Source organism: Haemaphysalis longicornis, unplaced genomic scaffold (assembly GCF_048455015.1).
Source record: "Haemaphysalis longicornis isolate Haplotype H1 unplaced genomic scaffold, Haemaphysalis longicornis Haplotype H1 scaffold_5, whole genome shotgun sequence".
In the NCBI taxonomy this organism is placed as follows: domain Eukaryota; kingdom Metazoa; phylum Arthropoda; class Arachnida; order Ixodida; family Ixodidae; genus Haemaphysalis; species Haemaphysalis longicornis.
In genome coordinates, this window is record NW_027526385.1 from 37,061,821 (window position 1) to 37,087,367 (window position 25,547).

At 49.7% G+C, this 25,547-nt stretch overlaps 1 protein-coding gene across 1 annotated transcript in view; it reads left to right on the plus strand.

Moving 5' to 3' along the window:
- The first annotated feature begins 23,879 nt into the window (after positions 1 to 23,879).
- The window catches only part of LOC144139636 (uncharacterized), a 49,099-nt gene continuing 47,431 nt past the window's right edge, over positions 23,880 to 25,547 (plus strand). Inside the window, exon 1 of the mRNA XM_077671932.1 lies at positions 23,880 to 24,117. Within this exon, the coding sequence (XP_077528058.1) occupies positions 23,998 to 24,117 (120 nt within the window). The 5' untranslated portion in view covers positions 23,880 to 23,997. The remainder of the gene's footprint in view (positions 24,118 to 25,547) is intronic.

Here is a 25,547-nt window from a genome sequence, read left to right on the forward strand (position 1 = left end):
TCCGCAGTAGTCACATCCATTTCGCAGGATTCTTGGAAGTCTTCTACGTCGGGGCGCCGATTCTCCGCCCGCTGGGCAGGTCCGGGCACGCCCGCGGCGGCGGCGGCGGCCGTCGACGTGGCCGTCGCCATGCCCGTACTCGTCGGTTCCCTCGTTAGGCTTAGCTGGGCTGCCTCGCCTCGCTGAAGGAAAATGCTCGCAAAATCGCCAAAAGTGGGCTAAATCGCCCAAATTTGGTACCTACGTGATCCTCTCTATGAAAGGAAACTCGTATGCACAATTTTGGACATCAGGGGCGGGATGGTCCTCCGAAAAATTCGTGGCGACGACGGAGCCGACGTGGAGTGCGTCCGCTTAGCTCGGCGACCGCAGCGCCCCCCTCCAGGGCCTCAGCAAAATATATTTTACCCATGGCAGCGAAGGTGAAACTCGGACGGCGTCAATCAGCGTGGTTCTTGTCTTTTCGCCGTCCCTGTTTTTGTAGCGTAAGCTGCACTGGCCGAGGTTGAGCGGTTTCCCGTGTGCCGTGAAGGGCCGTTTTGCGCAAGCGCGAGGAGCATTGGATTGGTTTGGATCGGATCGGATTGGATAGGATGAGCCTGGATTGGATTGGCTTGGATTGGCTTGACTTGGCTTGGCTTGGCTTGGCTTGGCTTGGCTTGGATTGGATTGGATTAAATTGCATTGTGTTGGATTGAAACCCAATCCAATTGGAGTACGGGTGTGTAGAGAATTGGATCTGCACGTTCGCCGGTCTGCGCATTCCAGAGGAGTGACGACATAGCCGCGGCCATCCGGCGCGTGCCTAGCTCTGCGCCTCCTTTACGCAGTAGCCAAGTCTGACGCTGCGCCGGAGCCGCTTGATAGCCGTTTCGCGTGGCTCCTGGAGAGCCGTGCTGCGCATGCTCGAGGAGCAGTGACTGGACTGGACTGGACTGGACTGGACTGGACCGGACTGGACTGGACTGGATTGAATTAGATTGGATAGGATTAGAAATCGTTTTAGCAGCAGTAATCATGATAATCAGCTAATCCTAGACAACCAGGAAACCCAAGAATAACCAGCTGAACCTTAGCTCACGCTACGTATATCCTGGCATAGCCGTGCTAAGCCACTGCTAATTTTTTTGCATTGCTACCATTGAGCAGCCGGTGGTGGGGGTGGTGGTAGTGGTGGTGATGGTGGTGGTGATGATGATGATGATGGCGACTTTATTTTGCCCAAAACTGGGTGAAAGAAGAAGGGGAAGTGGGAGTTTTGCAGGATTCTTTCCCCTTAGTTGGCGACTTGAAGCCCTTGTGCTCTAGCGGCATCTTCGGGCAGTTTGGCGACCATGATCTATATTTAGGGGTCGGAGCTAAGCAACAAGGCCTCCACTTCTCCGCATTGGTAATGCGAAAGTGTGCTCGTAGAGTTCGTGGCTGAGCATCACTAGCCCAAAATAATGCGAGTGTGCGTGATTCGCTGGGTACACAACTTACATGGATCATTGTAGAGTTCGGGATAATTGAGGCGGAATATTGCAAGATTGGGGAATGAATTACCCTCTAGCTGACGGCGGGCTCCAGATTGATGTTTCTTGAGCTTAGAATGCGCTGCGGGATATTTCTGGCCCTACATGCAGTAGTGTTGAGTGAAGTCCCGGTAGGTCACCATCCTGTCACTAGCCCCCTCGTCAGGGCCAGCAGCGTCGTCAGGGCAGGGTGATCCCGGGAGCTGGCCGCCCCATGTACTACCTTCTTGCCTCGGAGAGATGCATGGGCCGGTGTCCAGATTATTTGCACATCGCCCACACGAGCAGTCCGGAAGTGCGTAGGGCTGTATTAGCAGCCTGTATCCTCATTGCCTACCGTGTGTAAGATATTGTTACCTAGCGGCAGGCAAGACGAGTGATGGATAGTGGTGAAGCGATCTATTTACAATGACAAGGAATCTATTTACAATGAGGCCCTGACAGCTCGAGCTGAGTCCGTACCACCCCGTGCTTCGTCTTCGTCGGTGTGGGTCCCCTGTAGCTATGCTACAGTGTCCACTGCTTCCTTTCGTAACAAAATTTTGATGTCAGTAAAAAATGTACAAAGGTAAAAAATTTACAAACAGATTATGGCCGAGACCCGCCAGGAGTATGATCCCCTAGTCAGGCATCGGCATAGTATTATTGTTCAATGGCTCCCAAGACACCGCGGCATTTCTGGAATGAATGTGAAGGCTCATTCTTCGATTGAAATTTCCCAATTGGCCTGCATCCCGTTATCCCGTCACGACGCTGCCAGGTCATTGCGCTCCATCGTCCGCGATTCCATGCTTGCTCTTCGGAATACGCCGGAGTTCTCAGACTCCCGCTTGTACTCGCTCGACCCCGACCTGCAGCGCCGCTTACCCATTAACATACTACGATCGAATTCCTCCCTACTGTGCCGTCTCGGGATAGCAGTCGCTTTCACTGAAGTTTACTCCTTCAGCACTGGCATGGCTGACAGCCGTGTTTGTGACGTCTGTGACCCGGATGAAACAACAGAGCCCCTTTTGTTTTGTGTCGCTGTGCCCGGTTTGCAACGCAGAGGCTTCACCTGTCAACAGCACTGGGGAAGCTCGACAACCAGCGGATAACTGCGGAGGCTGTTTTATGCCACAGGAGTTACACAGCGCAGTCCCAACCGGCGACAAAAGCATTACTTCGTTTTTTTTTAAGGCAACAGGCTTGTCTGAACTACTGCAGGGACACCGTGTACATTCTCATTCGTCCTTTGGTTAGTTTATCTCTTGTGGTTTAGGCTTTGCTATCGCCCATGTGTCGTTTATGTAGTTACTTTTACTTTTTCTTTTCTCTCTCTTCAAGTTCTACTCTCCGCCTTTTATGTACCGTTTTTTTCTTTAAATCCGCCCTTTTGTACTTCCCATGTGTAGTCCAGCCAACGGGACTCTCCCCTGGTTATCCTCCCTACCTTTCATGTACTGCCTTATCTTTCCTCATTCACCTCAGCTCCATGTAGACTGTTAATCGGTGGAGCCAGGCATATTACGAATCAGCGGGAAGGTATCTGTGATGAATCAAATATCTCAAGCTACAGCTCAATACAGAATACACACTCGATGACAAGAAAAGGGATATACGCATTGAACCTTACTGAATCATACATGTGGAGACTACACTCCCTTGTGGGTACGCGTCATTGACATCCGGTGTATCTAAGTGCCATCTGCCGGTTCGCTTTGGAAACTCCAGCTACTATCTCGAGCAACTGCTCGAATGAAACCGCCGTTCAGCCTCTGCGGCTTTGGAGTGGAATTTCGAAGCTGACGGCCTGAATTCGAGACCCGTAGGGTCTAACATTTTTTTGGAATCTGTCAACGGTGCTAGAATTCCCTAAGATCAATTTAACTGGTTCTTTGGTTAATAAAGAAGCTTTGTTGTTTTGTAGGTCAGTTTTGTTAGGGGCCGCAGCCTATGTCCACGCTCTGCATCGCGCTGAAAGTTCCCGACTTGTGGTTACATGGGAATGGAATGTGTAACGTAGTTATCTGATAGCGTGCTCAATACAGATGTTTAAACTTGTGCTGGACAAACCCTGTCTGCTACATTACCGTGGATGTAGTTGCACTTGAGTACACGAAGTGCCCCTTCGTGCCGTATAAGTACGGAACACACACTGACGTCTAGCTTGTGCCCGAACTCTTTGCAAACAACATTGCCTTCACGGTAATACACCTTTTTGACAAAATCTTCCAGCTTACGCTATCCATCCTTCTTACCGCTTATCTTCCAAGGAAAAAAACACGGCAGAGTACAGAAAACCTTGTGGTGTCATAAACCAGAAGGCGCTGCCAACGCAGCATTTCATTGTGGAATAATAAAACTTCCATTCAATTTCTTTCTGACAGACAATGTTTACAGTCATAGGTATGTCACGTGACTGATGTGGGCGACGCCCTAGTGCACCTTGACTCAAGAACGACGATGACGAAATGGCGGCCGCATACTTTGCGGATAGGCTCTGTTATGGCCGCCATTTACATAGTGTGAACCCATCCATCGCGTCTCTTTGTAAATATACCAGTTCCCCATCAACCATTTATCCCCTAATCAGTTCTGCCGGCACGTAACAGTGCATTCAAAATATAATTCAAAGCACATTCAATGTGCCACTATGGCGTAGCCAGTCCGCGCTTTATTAAGGAGCACTTGGGCCTCCGTCATAGTGTTGCGCGGTACGGAATGCTCCGATTCGGGAATGGCAGTTTTGAGCTCCGCCTTGCCGATTTGTTTCAGTGTCACTCGTTCTAAATGAAGAGCATTTCTTAGCCTCGCCTGTTCCTGCGTCGGACGGTGTCAACAGTTTTCGCGTCCGCAGCAGGTGCGCCTCTCCTTCCCTCCTGACCCGCCGCGGTGGCTCAGTGGCTAAGGCGTTGCGCTGCTGAGCACGAGGTCGCGGGTTCGATTCCCGGTCGCGGCGGCGGCTTTTCTGATGGAGGCGAAAAGCAAAAACGCTCGTGTGTACGAGATTTCGGCGCACGTTAAAGATCCCCAGGTGGTCAAAATTAATCCGGAGCCCTCCACTACGGCGCGCCTCATCGCCTGTGTTGCGTCGGCGCGTTAAACCCTACAATCAATCAATCAAAATCTCCTTCCCTCCTCTCTCTCAACAGCAGCTGGCGCGCGCATGCGTCGTAGTCAGCCCGTTCGCTCCGTCGCGGTCTTGGCGTAACAGGTGCGTGATAGCAGCGCAGTGGGGCGTGGAAGGGCACGCGCTGCTTGCGCATGCGCGCTCTCCCTTCGTACTGCTCTCCCTCTACTGCGCGCGCTGCAAATATAGCGGCTACCGGTCGCTCGTGTTTCAGTCACTGCGTTGCTCCTTCCTTCCTTGGTTGACGCTCGTGCCCACGTTTACTCGTGTCTGCTACTCCAGCATCACGGAAGAAGCGATGTAAGCAACACTGCCTTCAATCAGTACTGAGGCCCCAATGCTCTGCATTTACTCGTGTTCCCCTCGCGGGAAGGCGCGGGAATTTTTTCTTCCGGCTTTGCCTCGTATTGCAGGCAAGGAACCGCTGACTCCGAAGGGTGAGCGAAAAAGGCCTTCCTCGCTAGTCTGTGGGCCTCGTCATTGCGCGCACGTTGCCACTGTGGCCGGGAATCCACATGATCTGAACTTTAACATTGCGGCTATGGCTAATTGTTTTGCTCCACTCCTTGATATGATGAGGGGTTGAGTTTTTTGGCAATATTGGCCAATCTCCCTAAGTGGGTGTGCTTGGCTTGAGAGACGTGCGCCGGGGACGCTGGGCAGTCGCCGTGAGTCACGCCCTCGTGAGCGCTCGGCATTTTCTTGGGGTTTTTAACTGCCATGCGGGTGCCGCAATCTTGGCCAATCTCTCTATGTGGGCATGATGTGCTTTACCGGGGACGCTCGGCGGTCGCCGCGAGGCATGCGCTCACATGCGCTCGACATTATCTTAGTATTTTTAACTGCGGACGCGCAAAATAAATATTTGCTAAACATATTGGCAATAATATTCTACTGGCGCCACTTTTTATCTTTGCCATGTGTCACCCGTGGACATCGTTTCCCGGCGCATTGTATGAGGTGATGTGCAGCAGCTAATATGCGGCAGAACCTAGAGAATTTGTGTTCCAGCTGGACACGTCGCTGGAAATTCTTGGTGCTGCGTTTGTGTGTGTGTTACCCAAAGGACGTAACGTATCCGTGTGCTTTCGTGCAGTTGCTAAGATTCGTTCTGGTAATAGTTGCACGTGATCGCATCGACGGGATCCCATTGGCGCTCAGAATAGTACGCGATTTGTTGATGAAACTGCACTTCGTCTGCGTTACGTTCACAGCAAAGTTCACGTGCTGCTTTGAAGCTGAATCAAAAGTTAATCTGGAGCCTATTTTATAGTTCCTGTTCAAAATTCTCGTACTTCTCCATATGGGAGCATTATTGTAAGTAATTAGGAATCAAAAGTTTCAGCCAAATTTAAAATTTGTTTATATTTCTTGTTCTGTGTTGTTCCTCCGCTTTCATTCACAATCTCAAACTTCGCAATAATCCTCACAGACCTCCTCACTTAATTTTCTTCACAAACGTGCAGGCAATGACGCCAGAAGAATGCACATCACAGGCTTAATTTTATGGGATTCGCTAAGTGCACTAGTTCAAGATGCTTTATGAAAGTTGGTATTTCACTGCCTTCAACAGCGCTTGCGTTATCCCAAAATAAATTCCGGGGCAATCCTAAACCACCTTATTAAGTGCGAATGCACTTTATAAGCGACCCTGAATTCCGGCGACCGCCGTCCGTCCACATAGCAACAGCTGCGGGTGCGTGCGCTCCTCGTCTTCCCTGGCAACGGGGGGAGATGGGCGCGCGCTGCCTGGCCGCTGACATGGCACATACCCACGTGGGGGATTGGCCAGGAATCGGGCGTGAGAAGGGCTAATGCACCCGCTTAAAGGAGTACTGACACGAAATTTCAAAGCTGAGACCCGCTCTAGCAATCAAGTACAACGACAACACAAATAGGTGTCTGTGAATAAATGCATCTTTCTTTCTTTGTAGTTGTGTGTGTGTGTGTGATCTCTCTTTCGCGAACATTACCGAACCGCGCAAATTCAACTCGTGCATTCGCACTTTCACATTCTTCCCCTCGGGGAAATGCGGGGAAATTTTTTGCTAACACTACTAAGTTTGCGGCCGTGTATAACGAAGGAGTAACGCCTCAGTCACAACGTGAGGCATGTCGAGCCGCGATTGGCGACCGTCCTAACGCTTAGTGAAGGGGAAAATTAGGAATTGTACTTACCTTATGCGGAATTACCCAGCTATGTATAAGACGCCTCTCTGACCGTCAGTAATCATTCAAAACTAAAGCTGAATACCCTGATCTAAAACTAAAGGAAATATCCTTAATTGACGCTTCGCCAGCGTTACGCGTCACGTGAGTCACGCTTAGGAAGCGTGATTTCTAAGCGTGAAAGCGCATGACGCTTGCAACAAGCGTGCAAAAAAATTGTCAACACTCGCGCTAAGCGTGAAAAAATTTAGAGTATCTCTGAAATCCGTCCATATTGGAAAAAATAATGGCTGTAGATTGACTGCTGCTATTTTTGTAATCCTTCTGTAGCGGAAAAACGACTGGATGCAGATTGACATTCTAGTGTCGGGTGCGTTAGTTTATGGCTAATTTTTTATAATTCACATCAATCATTTGTGTGTTTAGAAGCTGAGAAAATTATTTTAAATGTTTCTTTAGACACACTAAACAGGTTCATTTATTATGACTGGTGCTTAAGCGATTCCACTTCAGTTGAAAGTATGTCATATACCTTACTGTAATTTTCGTTTGCGCTTTTTCGGAGTTGTGGTTCAGATTAGAACTTAAAGGCAGAAATCACGACGGACGTGCCGGGAGTTGTCTTGCAAACAGATTGGACCACTTTGACAGTAACTGAGCAGTCACACATGCTCACTGTGTACTTTTTTAACCAAGTTTGTTCCGCACAAAAATAGCTCAGTGCGTTCTCACAGCCATTATGTAGTGCCTCAAGGTTTGTTTTCCTCTACGCCTTTTCAATAAGCATGCTTGGGGTGCACAGGTTTAGTACACGAACCGGCACGAACAAAATGAAGGAAGCTCTAACTAACGCGTGAGACGAAGGTAACGAAGCTGTACGCAATCTTCACGACCATCACGACGGTTTAAATCCACGACTGCAGCGGATTTGCTTCTTCTTCGCTGCCACAACTACCTTCACTCCCTCATTGTTGCTATACATGTGAGCTTCTTTCACTTTTTCGGAAGTGATAATCATTGGGCGTCAGCTTGCGCTATGACGTGCGCTATGACGTGTCTTGACAGCTTGCGCTATGACAGCTTGCGCTATGACGTGCGCTATGACGTGTCTTCATCGTTCCGAGCAAGTCTTTCCACAATTGTAATACTGGAGTCTTTCTCGTTTCAAGCACGGGTTGCCACGATTACGGCGAACGCCCTTTCTTGGCCAATCCCGCTAAGTGGGTGTGCTCGGCTTGACAAACGAGAGCGCGGCACGCTGGGAGGCCGCCGCGAGGCCCGCGCTCACCTGTTGGCGTTCACATGCCCGCGCTCGGAACATTCTTGGTATTTTAACTGCGGACACGAAAGATAACAATTTGCTAAACAGCCCCGCTATTTAAAATTTGTAAATTTGCATGAATTCCTTCATGGGGCAACTTCCGTCTCAGTCTCCGCGCCTTCCCGCTCTCTGCTATGCAACTGTATACCGATGAACTCCCCACGTCTTGATGCCGCCCTGGATCCGCCCCTGGCCCAATGAGCGTTTCCCTGGTGTTGCTAACGGGGTCCCTTGGCCCGACCGCAGTGGTGTGTACATTGTAGAATCAGGAAAATGCAAGAAACGTTGCAGCAGCATGCGCGTGACGTGAAGAATAACAGCGTTCGCAACAAAGCTTTAGCAGAACACGCCGTCATGAATATCCACACGATTGACTGGGACAGCGCAAGAATCACCGCAACAGAAAAAAATTGGCTGCGGATCTGCTCCTTTCGTTGCAAATGTCGTCATAAGACGATGGCCTTTATCGACTTTTGCCAAGTAAATGCCTCCCTTCACTTTCCTGCTCAACTCTCAAGTTGTTCCTCTTGCGTCGCGCTCCTCCCAAGGTAAAGACGCCAAAGATTTGCTTAAATCATTTTAAAGTTCCCGCGTTCCACTGCTGCAAACTGGGTGTCTCGATGCCGACGCTGCTGTACGGCGAAGACGCGCGTGAATCGAGGCGCCCTACTCCAACGTTTATAGAACCGCGTTTCCCTACTCCACGTGCGTTGAAAGCAGAACGTGGAACCTTTCGTAACTGTTGGCGGTTGATTTCTTAAAATGGCGCCAGAAGCTATAGTGGCGCGGGCGACAGCAGGCGACGGTGGAGTGAATTTTTTTTTTCTGCAGTTGATGAAGTATTTAATTTCGCAAAAGTTAAGCATGTATGATTTTTTTTATAAAGGGACACCGCAGATATCACTTCTGTGTTAATTTGTTCTCTTATATTTGCGTAACGTCTTGTTCTTCTTCAACAATCTTGACAAGCATGAACATTACACCGGAATTAGACGGGCAGATTTAGCTGTGACTATATTAGACTATTGCAGAGGCATTGTTTTACTTTGGCCGGGTGGCTGAATCGAGTCACAGACAGACAGACATACATACATACAGACCAAAATTTCTGGGTTTAAGTAACCCAAGAAAGACTATCGTCTTTAAAAAATCACGCACCTCTCCGTGTAACGACCACGGTGATCGAGCGCGAAGCTTTCTCGTGATGGATGATCTGGTTGGCCAATCCCACACTGCGAGTATGTGCTACTCTGCAGGTACGCACCTCTTCTCTGGAATACTCACAGCAACTCACTGGTGTGCCATCCGTAGGCCCAAACTTTTGATTTGGGGTGTACGGCACGAATGGGTACCTGCTGCTTGGCGTTCGCTACGACAATGTTGAAATGGAGCAGTCCAATAGACGCCGGCTTCATAATACGAGAGACCCAGCGGTTATTCCGGCCACGGGAAGGGTTGCTTTCTTTTACTTCCCCCGATCACTCATCATTATCGTCAGAGAAAGTTGGCTTTCCCGCAGGGCATATTGCATACAACGGAATCGGTGAGGACACTAAAGGTTCGCTTTAAAAGTAGTTCCCTTAAACGAGCCAGGTTAGATTCCGGCCACGGGAAGTGTTTTTTTTTTTTTTTTCACCTCATCCCCGATAATTCACCATCGTTAGAGAAAGTTTTCTTTCCTGCAGTGCATATTGCCGTAAAACGGCCCCAGTGAGGACACTAAATCTTTGCTTTAAATAGATATGGGCCTCGGGGGACCCATCTTATATTCTCGCCGGGGAAGAGTTTTTTTTTTCCTTTCACCTCACCCACGACGATTCATCATCATGGTTAGAGAAAGCAGGATTTCATGCAGGGCGTATTGGCGTACAATGACATCAGTGAGGACAGTAAAGCTTCGCTTTAAAATGACACCATAACGGCTACATCTGGAATCGGTAGTCGTACAGGGCTCGCAACGACGGAAATCTAAACCCGATCTACTGAATGATTACAGTGATTACTGAATGGGGAAAGAATGGCCGGCTACAGCCAGGGAGTCCTGGACTGAGGGCACTTCTCGCAGGTCCGGAGTTACGCAATCACAACCGATGGGATTAAGAAAGTTCCTCCTGCTCTTCCTCACTTAAACCACTGCTGGGGGCGAATTCATCGTGAACAAGGCTTCCGTGCTGGAATCCGAAATGCCAATAATGTTTTTGTTTTTGCTGGTCGGCTTGTGTTTGGTGTTTCGAAGTGCGCGCAATTGCACGAAATCGTTATAATTGTATAAATTTAAACCATTCGCGAAGAGAAACAAAAGAATACTTAAACACAATAAAACGACCAAACGTATTTGGCTACTCATAGCAAAATTTGCCCGCAAAGAACTCACAATGTAGACAAGCGGTGTAGGAATGCTGCACATTAGTAGACAAATCGTGCTTCATAGGACCATTTCTACAGCACAGATAGCCGAGATCATCCCAGGGTCTTGGAAACTACTGTCTGCTCTGAATTTCTACAGACTCTTTTGTCCGCCACGTGGTTTAGTGCAGGGATTGGCCGCAATATACAGCGGGCTCGAGTGACAACCAAGGCTGCGTTCCAATTCGCGGACAGCTTGGTAGACAGGTTACGAAGCAGTCCAATTAGAGATCTAAAAGAAGCAGAATTGAAACGGCGCCGCGGTCAGCAACGCAGAGAACTTTTTAGCAGGCGTGGGGAGGAACGCAAGCCGCTAGTTTCGTAAATAATATAATTGTTATTATTACAAACATTATGTGCTTTAAAAATAAAACGAAAGCACGCTTCACCACGAGTACATTATATAAATATTTCAATACAATAAGAAGTTAATTTGTCACAACAATGGTACGCCAAAAGGTGGGGCTGGTGTCTCTTAGTAGTTTTGGTTTACACAGGAAGGTAGTCGGCATCGTTGCTGACTTACATGCTGCCTCTGCGAAGCAGCCTTCGTTGATTGCTTCATTCGAATTGGAACGGGGCTTAACATGACAGACTGCCCACGAAGATGGCAACGAAGCCGTCTACAGGGTAAATTGTAACGCACCCCTAGGGAATGACCGCGTACGGTTGCCAAGAGGAGAAGAGGAGGAAGACAGTGGCTCGAGGAGCTGGCCGGAACGCGTCGGCACGAGACATGGCGACAGCGACCTGGACGTTCGGTGGGCCCGGCCTCCGGCCGTGTTAGTGCGGCGCAGGTGCTGCCCTACCGCAACCCTTCGAGGAGCCGAGTGGGAGGCCACGACCCCGGGTGAGCGGCCACAATTTGCGTGCGAGTTTGAGCCCCCGTAGGCCGCGTTCGCAGGGAGCGGCTGGTTCACAGCCCGGTAGAGCTCACTGGTACACCCAGGTCGCCTTAGCCGGGAAAACCGTTGCACAGCCGCAGGCCTTAAAGGGGGTCAGGAGGTGGGTTTTTAGGGGGTCGATGGGATCGCCGCGCAACAGCAATTTATTGAGCTAATTTATGAATTAGGGTACTGTCTATTATCACGGCCACCGCGAGACCACCAGAAATTTCTCACGGCAGTCGCCTCTCATTGGCTAAGAACGCTACCCAGAGATTCCATGGGATAAACATTCCCTAAACAGCTGCGTTTGCAGCTGCCCCTGTAGCGCTGTGGTTTAGTGCTTGATCTTAAACGAGAAGGTTCAGGTTCAAGTCTGATATTGCGATGCTTTTTTTTTTCAGTTTTCGGAATTTTTCGGTCATCGTGATTTTGTTAACTTTTTTTACTCTGGTTCTTACTATATCAAGAGATCGACGCACAGTACTTCTAGAATGGGTTGAATTACGTTTAATATAGGTTGTGTTCTGTGTCGTTGGGCTGCGTTAGATTAGGTTTGTTACAGGTTGGCTGGATTTGGGTAGGTTATGACGCGTGATGTTAGGTTTCGTTAGGTTTCGTTGGGAGTAATATTTTTCAACGAATTTTAGGCCAGTCAGCTTTTATGGAAACTGCCGTGAAAATTTCGCGGAGGTAATTCTCACGGCTGCCGTGAGACTACACGAAGCCTATTTCTTGTTTTTGGTGGAAGGCACAGTGAGCGCAGAAGTGAGCGTTGAGGGTTTTGTTGCTGGCACACGTTTCATCGATACACGAACCGGTTCTTCTTTGCCCTCTCCTGTGATTCACTGTTTCGAGCGTAACCTCGACTAGTGTCACTGGATGAGGTATCAGCGTATCGCCACTGAGTCACGCAAATCAGCAACGGCGGCCATTTTGGTGTTTATTAGTGTTGCAAGATTGCCGCATCTACGGCCTCAGAGTTTAATTTTACTGCTGAAAACGAAAGGACATGCCTAGTGCTGCATGCATTTGCGATTTCCGCGTGCTTACTGGTTGCTGTAATGCAAGCCACATCATTTGGCGAATCGGTCTCGAAGCAAATTGTTGCCGAGAACTGCTTACGCTTGAAATAGCTTGCATCATGGAATTCTTAGATAAGACTCACAATACAGGAATTCTTTTATTATAATCGTAGAGGTCTCCCGTACAGACTTAAAACAGAAAGCATGATGACGATGCGGCCATCTAGTGGCAACAATCGGCTCCAACCAGTATTTTACAGAATTTCCGCATCCGCTAACCAATTCGGCATAAAATGAGTAAAATATGGTGTATAGTTTCGCAGTAACCTATATTATCTAGCCCTGCACGGTGCTAAAGGCTTGAGCTCTGCGAGTTCATAAACGCAACAGAACAATCTGAAGCGGGCGATGGTTATCACGAGTAGGAGCGGCGATTTTACTCGCCCATCTCAAAATATTTCCCGGGTAATTTGGCAAGCGTAACGTAATAAACATCAAATAGGATTACGTTTTTCGGCTGTACCAAGCATGAAGCTCCGAGCGCAATGCATTTTCTGTAATCAAGACGCGAGGGTACACTTCGGCAGCGTAGGGAGCTATATGTGGCAATGGTAAGCTACCGTTCACGGTAACTCTCGCGCATATGCGCAGTCGAGTCCCGTAATCACGGTGTACGCAGCACCTCCCGCTCAGTCAGTAAGGACCGGGAATCTAGCTCATTGTCTCGATGCAACACAAGTTAATGCATGCCAAGCCGCAAAGTTTAACTACTCTTAACTACTACCAATCAGCGCGATGCCCTTTTTATTTGTCTTACGTGGCTCCCATAATCGAGACCTCTAATTTGATACCCCACATGCCCCAGCGGCATCACTTTGATTTTTACCGTAATCTGTGACTCACCATGGCTGTGTCGTAATTATACCCAGGGAGCATTTTACTTGTCCTGCGTGACTCCCCTCATCGAGACCTTCATTTTGATACCCCACTTTACCTAGCGGCATCATAAACCCAGTCATACGCCTCACCACGACTAGGTCATGATTATGAGTATCGAGCATCAATTAAAGCGACTGTTTTCTTTCAGGGACTGATGGCGTTCTATCAAAATCATTTCCCCGTAGACCGCTTGGTAGACCGACAAGCTGTGATCAGATCTCCGGACACAGGGCGCGTGCTTCGCAATCGGGCTTCCATTGCGTCGGTCAGTTGAAAATCGCAAAAAAGGAACGCTTCTGTATAAGACAATACACGCACCGATCATGAAGGAGCACAATGGTATCCTCATAAACCCCTTATCGGTGTAAATTTAGATAGTTTGTAGATGCGTTTACTTACTGGGCGAAACTTCGTCGCTTGGGTTCGTTCTTCGTTCGTGGTGTGGGTTGGACGATCAACTGGACGCACTTTGACGCCGTTTCGATGCTAACAAGCCTTTGCTCTTCCCTCAACTTCCTTGCCCTCAAGGCTACAGAGCCGAACCACGCCGTTTAGCTGCGCCGCTGGAAGTAGTTCGACAAAAAATAACTGTCTAGGTGTAACCTAATGAATTCAAAATATATAGTTCCTGTTTTATCCTTGGGTTGATAGTGGCGCTAAATTACTAGGCCGAAAATATTCAACCGGGAGCATCATTTCTAGACTTTCGGGTTGCTTTGGCTGCGGCCGTTGCCACTGGCATCGCAAAGGTTCTCTTCCGAAAAAACATGGCGTCCTCGTCGACGGCACCTTCGCTTTCCTCCGTTAGCTCGCCACTTCACTTTACCCATTACATTTTTAAGAAGCTGCAGAAGCAAAAGCTGTCAGAACAAACGAGACAAGTGGTTTGCGACGTGAACGCCCAAGAGAGACTGATGTAACGGGGACTCTCCGTCGTTCACGCGAATGCTATGGTAAAATAAAAATATGGCCACAACGCTACCCGCTTTATTGATGCTCGGTACACAAAAAACATGCAAATACGCATTTTTCTTTAAATTAACCTGATAGAGAAATAAAATGATGGAGATTTACTTCATTAAGAGCCCGGCTAATAAAATGAATGTCTACGTAGCTGTTCGCTTTGTTCCATAATTTGTTAGACAACCTATTCGTCCCTCGTTTTTCTGGGTTTAATATTGCACGGGGCCGCATAAGATATCCCCATTCCTTATGTGCACACCGTCGACCGTCGCAAAGCACAATACATAAAAGTGAACACCTTTAATATAATGCCGCGAACCATGTATGTTCTTGCTTATTTATTGTTTGTTTCTACTGCCGGGCCACGCCCGGCTGTGTTATCGGCGTGGCAAGCAAAGCGCGTCTTCCATTCTTTATTTTTATGCCGCACGGGCTATCACATTCAGATAAGCAAACTGTTTTCGCCCTAACCTCGCTAGCCCAGAATAATCGTCTGTGATCTACAATGTTCTGGATGTGAATCGACGGTTCCAGAAACACTCGCGCCGAAAGATAAAAAGCCTGCAGAGCAGACGCCTCGGCATTCGATTCTGCGACGCTCGCCGACGCAAGCCACTTTGTTGACCGCTGCTTCGCCGCCTCTGTATTCTTTTGAGTTGTTAGGGGAGCACAAGTTCGCTCCAATAAACTTGTTTCTCCTTCAAGACAACTGCGTCATTCCTGGCGTCGTGACATCTGGTGGAGGTGCTGGGTACTCACCCTTTATGCTCTCTACGACATCTGGGAGCCGCCAAGCCAGCCCAACCAGAGAAAGCCGCCGACTGCAAGGATTGGTACCCGAGTTCGGTCTCATGCCAGAAGGTCCCAAGAGAAGGAACGCTGCAACCAACACCATGGTGCAAGAAACAACTTCGCCAATCGTCCTGCAGCAGCCCCGGAAAGCGCCATCGTTCCGGGGAGCCCCCGCTGAAGACCCTGAAGAATGGTTGGAGAAGCTGGAGCGCGTCCGCATCTTCAACAGGTGGGACGACGAGGAAACTTTCCGGCATGTCTTCTTTTACTTAGAAGATGCTGCTCGAACTTGGTTCGAGAACCATGAGAGTTCTTTGACCGACTGGACTCAATTCAAAAGGGAGTTCCTTAAGACCTTCACTACCGTTGTGAGAAAAGAGCGAGCTGCGCTTTTGCTTGAAACTCAAACGCAGCACCCCAACGAAGGTGTCGTAATCTTCGTTGAGGAGATGAAGCGACTTTTTCGCCGTGCGGACCCCGAAATGATCCAAGAAAAGCAGCTCAGGTTTCTAATGCGAGGAGTGAAGCAAGAGCTTTTTGCTTGTCTAGTTCGTAACCCGCCGAAGACGGTGGCTGAATTCGCGTCTGAGGCGGCCGCGATGGAGAAGACGCTAGAAATTCGAACGAGGCAGTACGACCGCCCTGTCAACGCGCTGTTCTCGGAGACCATCGGTGCCGCAACTGGAAACTCCGATACATTGCGCGAGACCATTCGAGCAGTGGTCAAGAAGGAGCTTCAGAAGCTTTTTCCAACAACGCCGCAACCTCAAGTGGCTTCTCTGACTGACGTAATCCGTGAAGAGGTTCAACAGGCGCTGGGAACTTCTATGCCTTCAGACGCACCCCTTCAGCCCCAAGCGATGACCTACTCCGCAGCTCTTCGTCGTCAACCCCGCCCTGCTCCAACCCGTCGTCAAGAGGCCCAGCCATACCGCCGTCCAATGCCGCCCGCCCGACACCCTGGAGACCAATACCAGACGACAAGGAAGACCGACGTGTGGCGAACGCCCGATAATCGCCCGCTGTGCTACCACTGCGGAGAGGCCGACCACATCTACCGTCGCTGCCCTTACAAGAGGCTCGGTCTGCGAGGATTCTCTGTCGACGCACCACGCCCCCGACCCGGCCAGCGCCATACTGAGATCGACGAATACCTGTCCAACACGAACCGAGGACCTGCCCGCTTCAACCGTTCGCCGTCGCCCTACCGGTACCAGTCGCCAAACCGCCATAACACCGCTGACTTCTCACGTGGAAGGTCCCCCAGCCCACGCGGGGGAAACTAAAAGCAGCAACGTCTGGAGGTGAAGTTGCAGAACGGCGAAAAAGTAGGATAAAAATCAAAACATCCCCCTCGCGAGGGGCACGATCAAATGCAGAGCATTTCCGCGGGGGGCGTGCCTGCAAGTCTTATGGATTACGTATTGGTTGTTGTTGTTGTAATTGTTGTCTTCCAGCGTAGACATTGTCGATGAAGTCGATGGTGAAACGTGAAACGTGCCGTGAACCCCCTGCCGCGGCTATTACGCAACGTGGAGAGGCTACGACGCAACGTGGTGCGGCTATGACGCAACACAATCCAACACAATCCACTTTAATCCAACCCAACCCAAATCCAATCCAAGCCAAGCCAAGCCAAGCCAAGCCAAGCCAAGCCAATCCAATCCAATGCCCTTCGCGAGAGAGTGTTATTCGCCCCGAGCGCGAACACAGTCGGCCCCTGGCGGCGGCGGGACGAACCGCTCCTAGTGTGGATGGCGCGCTCGCGTCGTCTGCTTTTTCATGTTGCGTGCGGCGCAAGACGCGTGCTGCACGCGACAAAACAACCAATATGTGTGCTCGTTTGTCAGTAAGCAATGACATGGTTATCTCTGCTTCCGCATTTCCTCAGAAACGCAATAATCAGCGGCCGTTGCGGGTTAATGCGCTGGTTTAATTCCACGAAACATCTTCGCCCTGGTCACCGCTTGAGTGTTTGCTTCCACACATTGCACTTTTTTTTTGTTGTTGAGTGCAGTCGTCTGCCGTTGCGGGAACGTCGAAGGGTGCTTTTTGAAGGTGGCGTGGTGATTATTTAAAGGATAAAAGTTTAGTACGCGAAACGGGTAAGAAGCGACAAGACCTGTGCATATGCGTGCTTATAGAAAGAAACAAACAAAAACATTTACAGTGCACACGACCCGTGTGCTATCGCCCATACATTACCGGACACGTATTTTACACCCGCAAGCGCCTGTGTGATCGTGTCCTTCCCGTACCTTTTCTAAAATGAATACCATTTTTATACTCGGGAGGAGGAATAAACATTTATTCAACTGTATCGAGTTGCTAATTTGACGTATTATTTAAAATACGTTTCTGTGGATGCGCAAGAGTATTTAGGGGGGATTTTTCGGTAAAATTCAGCAGTTGTGAGTTTGCGTCTGTCATGTGGCATTTCGTGTGTCATTTTCATATATATCATTTTCAAATCCGCCATCAATTACCTTGTCGAGAGACGTGTCTCACTCAGCATAACCAAATGCCTAATATTTTCCCGTGTTAACCTCTTGAGGTGGAACTAAGTTTAAAGAAAAAGGAGAAAACGCGTAATATAATGCACGTTGTTCACATGTGTAAGGGGCGGGTGCCATGACTCGCTGATTTTTTTTTTAATTTTTTCCCACAATGCTTGCTTTCAATACAATTTTGAAAAAGGCGAGCCACAATTCCTGGACAATCCGGGACCAAAGGGGGGTTAATCAGTTTTGAAAATACGTACTGCTTTTTCACCGCTACAGAACACGGCGCCTAGTGTAGTTTCGATTGTTATACTTATAACCATAGTTTGGCTTTTCGCGTTACATGCGTTCTCTTCTCGCTGCTCTTGCAACGTTGGCAGGACCCCCGCCCCCCCCCCCCCTTCCCGAAAAAAAAACTAAATGCACAGAATTTCATTTTTAAACCAATCCTCAAGAATTAAATGCCAAGACAAAGGCGATATACAGTTTATAAAACAAAGTAATTACCGGGAACCCGTTGCGCTTATTCGCAACGAGAAATAAAAAGGAAATGTTTTACTACATCTGCAACAGCGCAACTTCATTTATTACCATCTTTTCAATTCAATTCAATTCGCAATTCAATTCAATTCAATTCGCAAGTTCACTTGCGACGAAAGCCGTAAATAATTGATCCGACACCGTTATTCATCAAACCTTCCTTCAGAGTCGTTAAAATTTCATTTAAAAGACCCGTTAGAGCGGTTACATTTATATCTCTGCGCTGATCAAAATTCAGTAATTTTATGTTGCCTTTTGAACACACAAAAATATTGTAAGCTCTTAGAATTTCGGGGCAGTTAAGTAGTGATATTATTTTAGGGCATCCCACAAATGCAAGAATGCGTCATGCTACCAGTGAAAGCGATTGAGATTGCCGTTTAAACTGAATTTCAGAGATCGAGGCTTCCTGATTTGTTTCTATTTTTGCTTTTATTGAAGGCTCAAAGCCATAGTCTGGAAAGATCGAGCTTGCTACGAGCCACAGCGTACAAGTTCATCGCCACAATTACGGCCATTCTGAGATTCTAGATGAGTCGTTGCTTTTTTTGGCGTAGTAATGAAAACTGACTGCCGTTTCCATGCTATACAGTAAACGTTGAGGAACCGAACTACAGCATACCACTCTTGTTTGCGCCTTTCGTGCGCACATACGGCGGGAAAAAGGCGCGAAGCGCGCCCACAGTGTGCATTCTTACGGGCCGCTCAGCGGAGCATCCACACTAGCAGCGCGACGCTGTCGCCACCTACATGTCGAGCTCGCGGCGAATAGCGCCGAAATCGCGCCACCACATGAACGCGAACCGAACGCGGCGAGAGAGGGTGTTGCGAGCGGAGAGAAGGCGAGGAGGACGCGGGGGAGAGGGCGCACCTGTGGCCGACGGTTGAATGAGTCAAGGATATAAGGCGCGTGCGTAACCTCCATTCTGTGTCGGCTCCGTGGAGCAGTCGGTAAAGTGCCGTGTACCTTGCGTTCCGCCCGCAGAGTCGTGGGATCGAAACCTGGCGCCGGAAGGTATTATTTCTTTATATAGTGTAGGGTGCGGACTACGTAGTGATGCGGACTACGGACGCCAACGCGGGTGACATCGTGAGTTACTAAAATGCTCTGCATTTAAAACGAAAACCCTCCAACGACGCATGACCGCACCGAACACCGTACCTGCAGCCCAACGACTCGATCTAACCCGGACGTGACTCCCGAACCCGACGACGACACGACGCGACGCGTACCCGAAACTACAGAGACTGCCGCTGAGAAGATGACGAGAATGACGACGCATGGTGACCGACCGTCAACACGCACAAGCCGAGATACAACGCCCCGACGCACCAGACACTCCAGGAAAGCGGCGTCCGACGTCCAGTTGTCCATCGACGGCTTTGACGTAGTCGCCCTCATCGACACGGGAGTAATGAGCGGCTCATTCGCGTCGAAGCTGAAGAACGTTACGACAACATGGGACGGTCCGCACATACGAACAGCAGGAGGCCATCTCGTAACGCCAAGTGGAACGTGCACATCACGCGTCACCATAGGCGGCACCACGTACCCTGCTGAGTTCGTTATTTTGCCTAACTGCTCCTGCGACGTAATTCTCGGAATGGACTTTTTGAGGTACAACGGCGCAATAATTGATCTGCAGACCAAGTCGATAACTTTTTCCTCCGATCACTCCACGACGCCGCAGCCGAACCCCGATCACCGTGCTGCTGTCAGGATCGCCGACGATCACATCACCCTGCCACCCCGCGCAAGCTTGATGATCGCCGTCTACTGTGAGGATGCTGCTTCTGACATCGACGCTATCGTAGAGAGTGATCGAAGGTTGCTTCTCGACCGCGGTGTCTCCGTCGCAAGAGGCATTGCGCACTTTAAGCAACGCCAATCTCACGTTTTGGTCACTAATTTTACCGAAGAGTACCAGCATTTAAACAAGGGAGCTGCAATTGCGTTCCTCGAAGAAACGCAAGAAGCAAGTGACGTGATCGCGGTCGCCGACTTTGAACGCACACCCGATGACACCTTCAAGCTTCCGCAGCCCTTCGACGTGAATCCGGCGCTACCGCAAGAATAACGGAACAAATTATTGGCTTTGCTGCGTCGCTACAGCGAGTGTTTTTCGTCGAGTTCAAAATTACGTCAGCCACCCCTAGCGAAGCACCGTATTATAACTGAAGATGGAGCCCGACCTACCCGACAGTCACCATACCGCGTCTTCTTCCCACGAACGGGAAGCCATCCGTACTCAACTCGACGACATGCTCAGCGACGACATTATACAGCCATCGAAAAGCCCCTGGGCTGCACCGGTCGTACTCGTAAAGAAAAAAGACGACACATTAAGGTTCTGCGTTGACTACCGGCGACTAAACAAAATCACCAAAAAGGACGTGTATCCCCTGCCACGAATCGACGACGCCCTTGACCACCTCTGCCATTTCAAGTACTTCTCATCAATGGATTTGAAGACCGGCTACTGGCAAATTGAAGTGGACGAGAGAGACCGAGAGAAGACCACGTTTATAACCCCGGACGGCCTATACGAGTCGAAGGTGATGCATTTTGGGCTGTGCACGGCGCCAGCAACGTTTCAAAGAGTCATGGACACTGTGCTAGCTGGCCTGAAGTGGCACACTTGCCTCGTATACCTCGTCGACGTTGTGGTATTCGCCCGGAATTTCGACGAACACCTTGCAAGGTTGGTGTCTGTACTCCAGGCCATTCGTACATCGGGGTGAACGCTGAAGCCTGAAAAGTGTCGTTTTGCGTATGAGGAGCTGACGTTCTTGGGCCACGTCGTCAACGCCGCGGGAGTCCTACCTGACCCGGCAAAAACTCCGGCCATTGCGAACTTCCCAAGGCCGAAAGACAAGAAGGGCGTGCGAAGATTTCTCGGACTGTGCGCATACTACCGGCGCTTCGTCGCAAACTTTGCCCGCATTGCAGAGCCACTCACACGGTTGACGAAAGATAGCACGCTTTTTAGCTGGGAAAACGACCAAGAAAAGGCATTCTGTGAGCTGCAAAAACGCCTGCAAAGCCCTCCCATGCTCGCTCATTTCGACGAAAACGCCGAAACGGAAATGCACACCGACGCCAGCGATATAGGCTTGGGTGCCGTTCTCGTCCAAAAGCAAAGCGGTAGCGAAAAAGTAATCGCCTTTGCCAGCCGTGGTCTGTCGAAGGAGGAGAAAAATTACTCAGCCTCTGGAAAAGAGTGCCTCGCAATTATATGGGCCATTTAAAAATTTCGCCCATACGTATATGGTAGACCATTCAAGGTTGTCACAGACCATCATGCGCTGTGTTGGCTCGCCAATTTGAAGGACCCCTCTGGCCGTCTTGGGCGGTGGAGCTTGCGCCTGCAAGAGTTCGACGTTACAATCGTCTACAAATCCGACAGGAAACACTCCGACGCCGACTGCCTGTCCCGCGCCCCCGTCGACCCGCCACCAACTCCGATGAAGACAGCGCGTTCTTCGGAGTCGTTACGGAGAGTGACCTAGCCGCCCAGCAGCGTGCCGACCCACACTTGCGCGTCATGATCGACTACCTCGAAGGACGAAATGTCGCCGTGCCTAGGGCGTTCAAGCGGAACTTGCCAGCATTCAGCCTCAAAAACTCCGCCCTCGTGAAGAAGAATTTCAGCCCCGGAACGAGAATGCATTACCTACTTGTCATCCCTGCAGAGCTCCGTGACGAAATTTTGGAAGCGTGCCACGACTACCCGTCTTCCGGTCATCTCGGTACAGCTCCCACAATTGCAAAAATTAAGGCGAAGTACTTCTGGCCCCGCCTTACATCCGACGTCACCCACTACGTTCGGAGTTGCCGTGACTGCCAGCGACGAAAAACGCCGCCGACAAGACGCGCCGGCTTTCTGCAACCGATCGCCGTCCCGTCGAGGCCCTTTCAACAAATTGGAATGGACCTTCTAGGCCCGTTTCCTACGTCACAATCACAGAACAAGTGGATTGTGGTGGCGACAGACTATATGACGCGCTACGCAGAGACCGCCGCTCTTCCGAGGGGCACTGCACAGGAAGTCGCAAAGTTCTTCATAAGCCAAGTTGTGGAGCCCCGGAATGGAGCCCCGGAAGTCCTAATCACGGACCGCGGAACGGCGTTTACTGCGGAGCTGATGCAAGGAATATTACGCTACAGCAACACGGATCACAGAAGAACGACGGCGTACCACCCCCAAACGAACGGACTAACAGAACGTCTGAACAAGACAATTGCAGATATGCTGTGAATGTACGTTGATGTTGAACATAAGACTTGGGACGAAGTGCTCCCGTATGTCACGTTTGCGTACAACACGGCTATCCAGGAGACGACGCAGCTGACGCCGTTCGAGCTTGTCTACGGAAGACGGCCAACTACGATGCTCGACGCCATGCTTCCGCACGTAGAAGACGACGACCTCAACACCGACGTCTAAGGATACCTTCAGCGTGCGGAGGAGGCCCGCCAGCTGGCTCGAGTTCGAACAACGCGCCAGCAGCTCGTGGATGCCGGGCGCTACAACCTCCGACGCCGAGACGCCGAGTACCACCCAGGGGACCGTGTTTGGCTTTGGACTCCCATCCGACGACGCGGAATCAGTAAGAAGCTTCTGCGACGATATTTTGGACCCTACCAAATTCTACGACGTGTCGGCCAACTTACCTACGAGGTGATCGCCGATGGTAATCACCTACGAGGTGATTCCGGAACATCACGACGACGCATGCGGCCTGAAGTTGTCCACGTGGTTCGCTTGAAACCTTACTATGCAAGATGACGGACTTTTTGTTGTTGTTGTTGTTGCTTTTTCGGACTGTCTTTTATTTTAGCATCGGGTCGATGCACTCTTAGAGGGGGGGGGGGGGGTAATGCCGCTAACCATGTATGGCCTTGCTTATTTATTGTTTGTTTCTACTGCCGGGCCACGCCCGGCTGTGTTATCGGCGTTCCAAGCAAAGCACGTCTTCCATTCTTTATTTTTATGCCGCACGGGCTATCACATTCAGATGAGCAAACTGTTTTCGCCCTAACGTCGCTAGCCCAGAATAATCGTCTGTGATCTACAATGTTCTGGATGTGAATCGACGGTTCCAGAAACACTCGCGCCGAAAGATAAAAAGCCTGCAAAGCAGACGCCTCGGCATTCGATTCTGCGACGCTAGCCGACGCAAGTCACTTTGTTGACCGCTGCTTCGCCGCCTCTGTATTCTTTTGAGTTGTTAGGGGAGCACAAGTTCGCTTCAATAAACTTGTTTCTCCTTCAAGACAACTGCGTCGTTCCTGGCGTCGTGACAATATGACCCATCGACACGCGATTTTAGACTCAACCATTAGAAATAATCTTTTGGTTATTGCAACCGAGGGAAGACACGACGGCTAAAGTGTCTCGCACATTGTTGGGCACGTGAGCGGCCCCCTGCCATCCCGGCCCCACATAGACTGCACTCTGATGACACGTATAAGCTTGAGGTCCAAGTCGACTTACGATCTTTAAAATGGTCCCTCTTTAAACTTTTCTACGCAATATGAATATCGAACTGATGAAACGTATAAGCTTCAGGCCCTGCTTTGGACGGCGTGCGACTACGATAGTGACCGCGGGGCACTATCCTAGAGCACGCCTGCCAGGAAGTTCGTTTTCCAACGCCTCGTTTCGCGCCTGGGAAGTTTACATTAGCAGAGTTTCGCTTAAAAGATACGTCGGTCACCCACCATCGCAGTTTGGCCCACGATTTTTTTCTGGCTAATGCTCCCAATGCTGTATTTTGCTTAGCTGACTCGAATTGTTCGTTCGGCAGCCGGCGCGCTGTCGACAATCATGAAGGATTCATCCTGTTCGAGCACTTCTACATCAAGTCTGAGCAGTGAGGAAAGCGAGCGGAGCTTCGACGAGCGTGGAAAGAAGGGCAAGACAACTGCTACAACAAGTCGACGCAAGGTACCACATAACAGCTACAGAAGCGTCTTGAATTGCGACTGTTTAAGACTAAAGAAACGGCTTATAAACACCACCGAAAATACGATAAAGTCGTTAAAGAGAGGTTTGAAATCACTTCTAACGTACCGCGGGTGTTACTATTTTTAGACAAATTATTAAGGGCCGTTTGTAGCGTTTTCGGAAATGCGGACTAATTTCAACATTAGTTTTAAAAGTGACAGTGCAATATTAAGTCATATGCTAGGTTAACACACGTCGTAAAAAACGCGTTCCAGAAATCGGCTTTGGAAAGCGCTGCACTTTAGAAGCACGAAGACCGCTCCCTCGACCGTTCAGCTTTCCCGCTCTTTCGGCCCCTGCTGCTCAGGTGGAGGGGGGGAGGGCAGCCAGCTTGCTACAGGCATTCGTCATAAAAGTGAAATTGGCAAAAACAAACGTTTTTAAATGAAGTGCGGGAACGCTGCTTAGCTGTCGCACGCAAGTGCAACATATTCGAAACCAACATTCCGAAAGAAAAGGTTTCTGTCATTCAGTTTAAACACCCCCCTATCAAACATATCCCTTGCCCATTTATAAAAACGATGGAGTGCAAACGAGGCGACGAAAAATGGCGTGGAAGGATTCTTACGAGAAAGTGGTCCGTCGGCTGCGGATGTTGTACCTTTTCCCTAAAACGAAAGATCCGGAAAAAGAACTTTCACTTTTTCTACAAACAACGGCCACCTGCACAATGCAGTAAAATTTAATCGCGTCTGGAAACTGCACCCGCACCACTCGGCAATTTGACCAAGTGACAGATGCGCTGTGTTACATCAAAAACAACTGGCAGCGGGTCTGCTCACTTCACGGTAAATGTCGTCGAAAGCTGAGTCCCAACACGACGGCAAAACGAACAAAGCGGTTAGCCAGGAACGTTCGAAACTTTGCAGCCAAAGCAGTAGCGCAATAATTGCGGCGTATTGCCTATTTTCGAAGAAAAACCGAAGCTATTGAGCTGCAAAATTATTTCTTCGTTTCGTCCAGCCTTGTTTGAGCCTTCATTAGGATTAAGGTGATTGGTAGCATGGGCTGCCTGCGCCACATCACGGCCGTACCAACGCGATGGTGCGTTTGCCGCCCGCATCATGCACAATGCGGGTCGTGTCCGGGTTTCCAACAGTACACCAGTCGTGTGCACGGCGCGGTTTCGCGTTTAGCGTAATAGAAAACAACAAAAAATGGCCGGGTATCTGCTCCTTTCGTTGTAAATGTGGGCGAAAGACGATAGTCGACTGGCGCCCCTGACAAGTAAATGCATCCCTTCTCTTTCCCGCTCACCTCTCATGCTACTCCTTTCCGGTATCGTTCCTCCCGGGGTAACACGCCAGAGGTTTCTTCAACTATATTTAATTTTACCACGTTCTACTGCTCCAAGTCAGGTGCCAGAGACG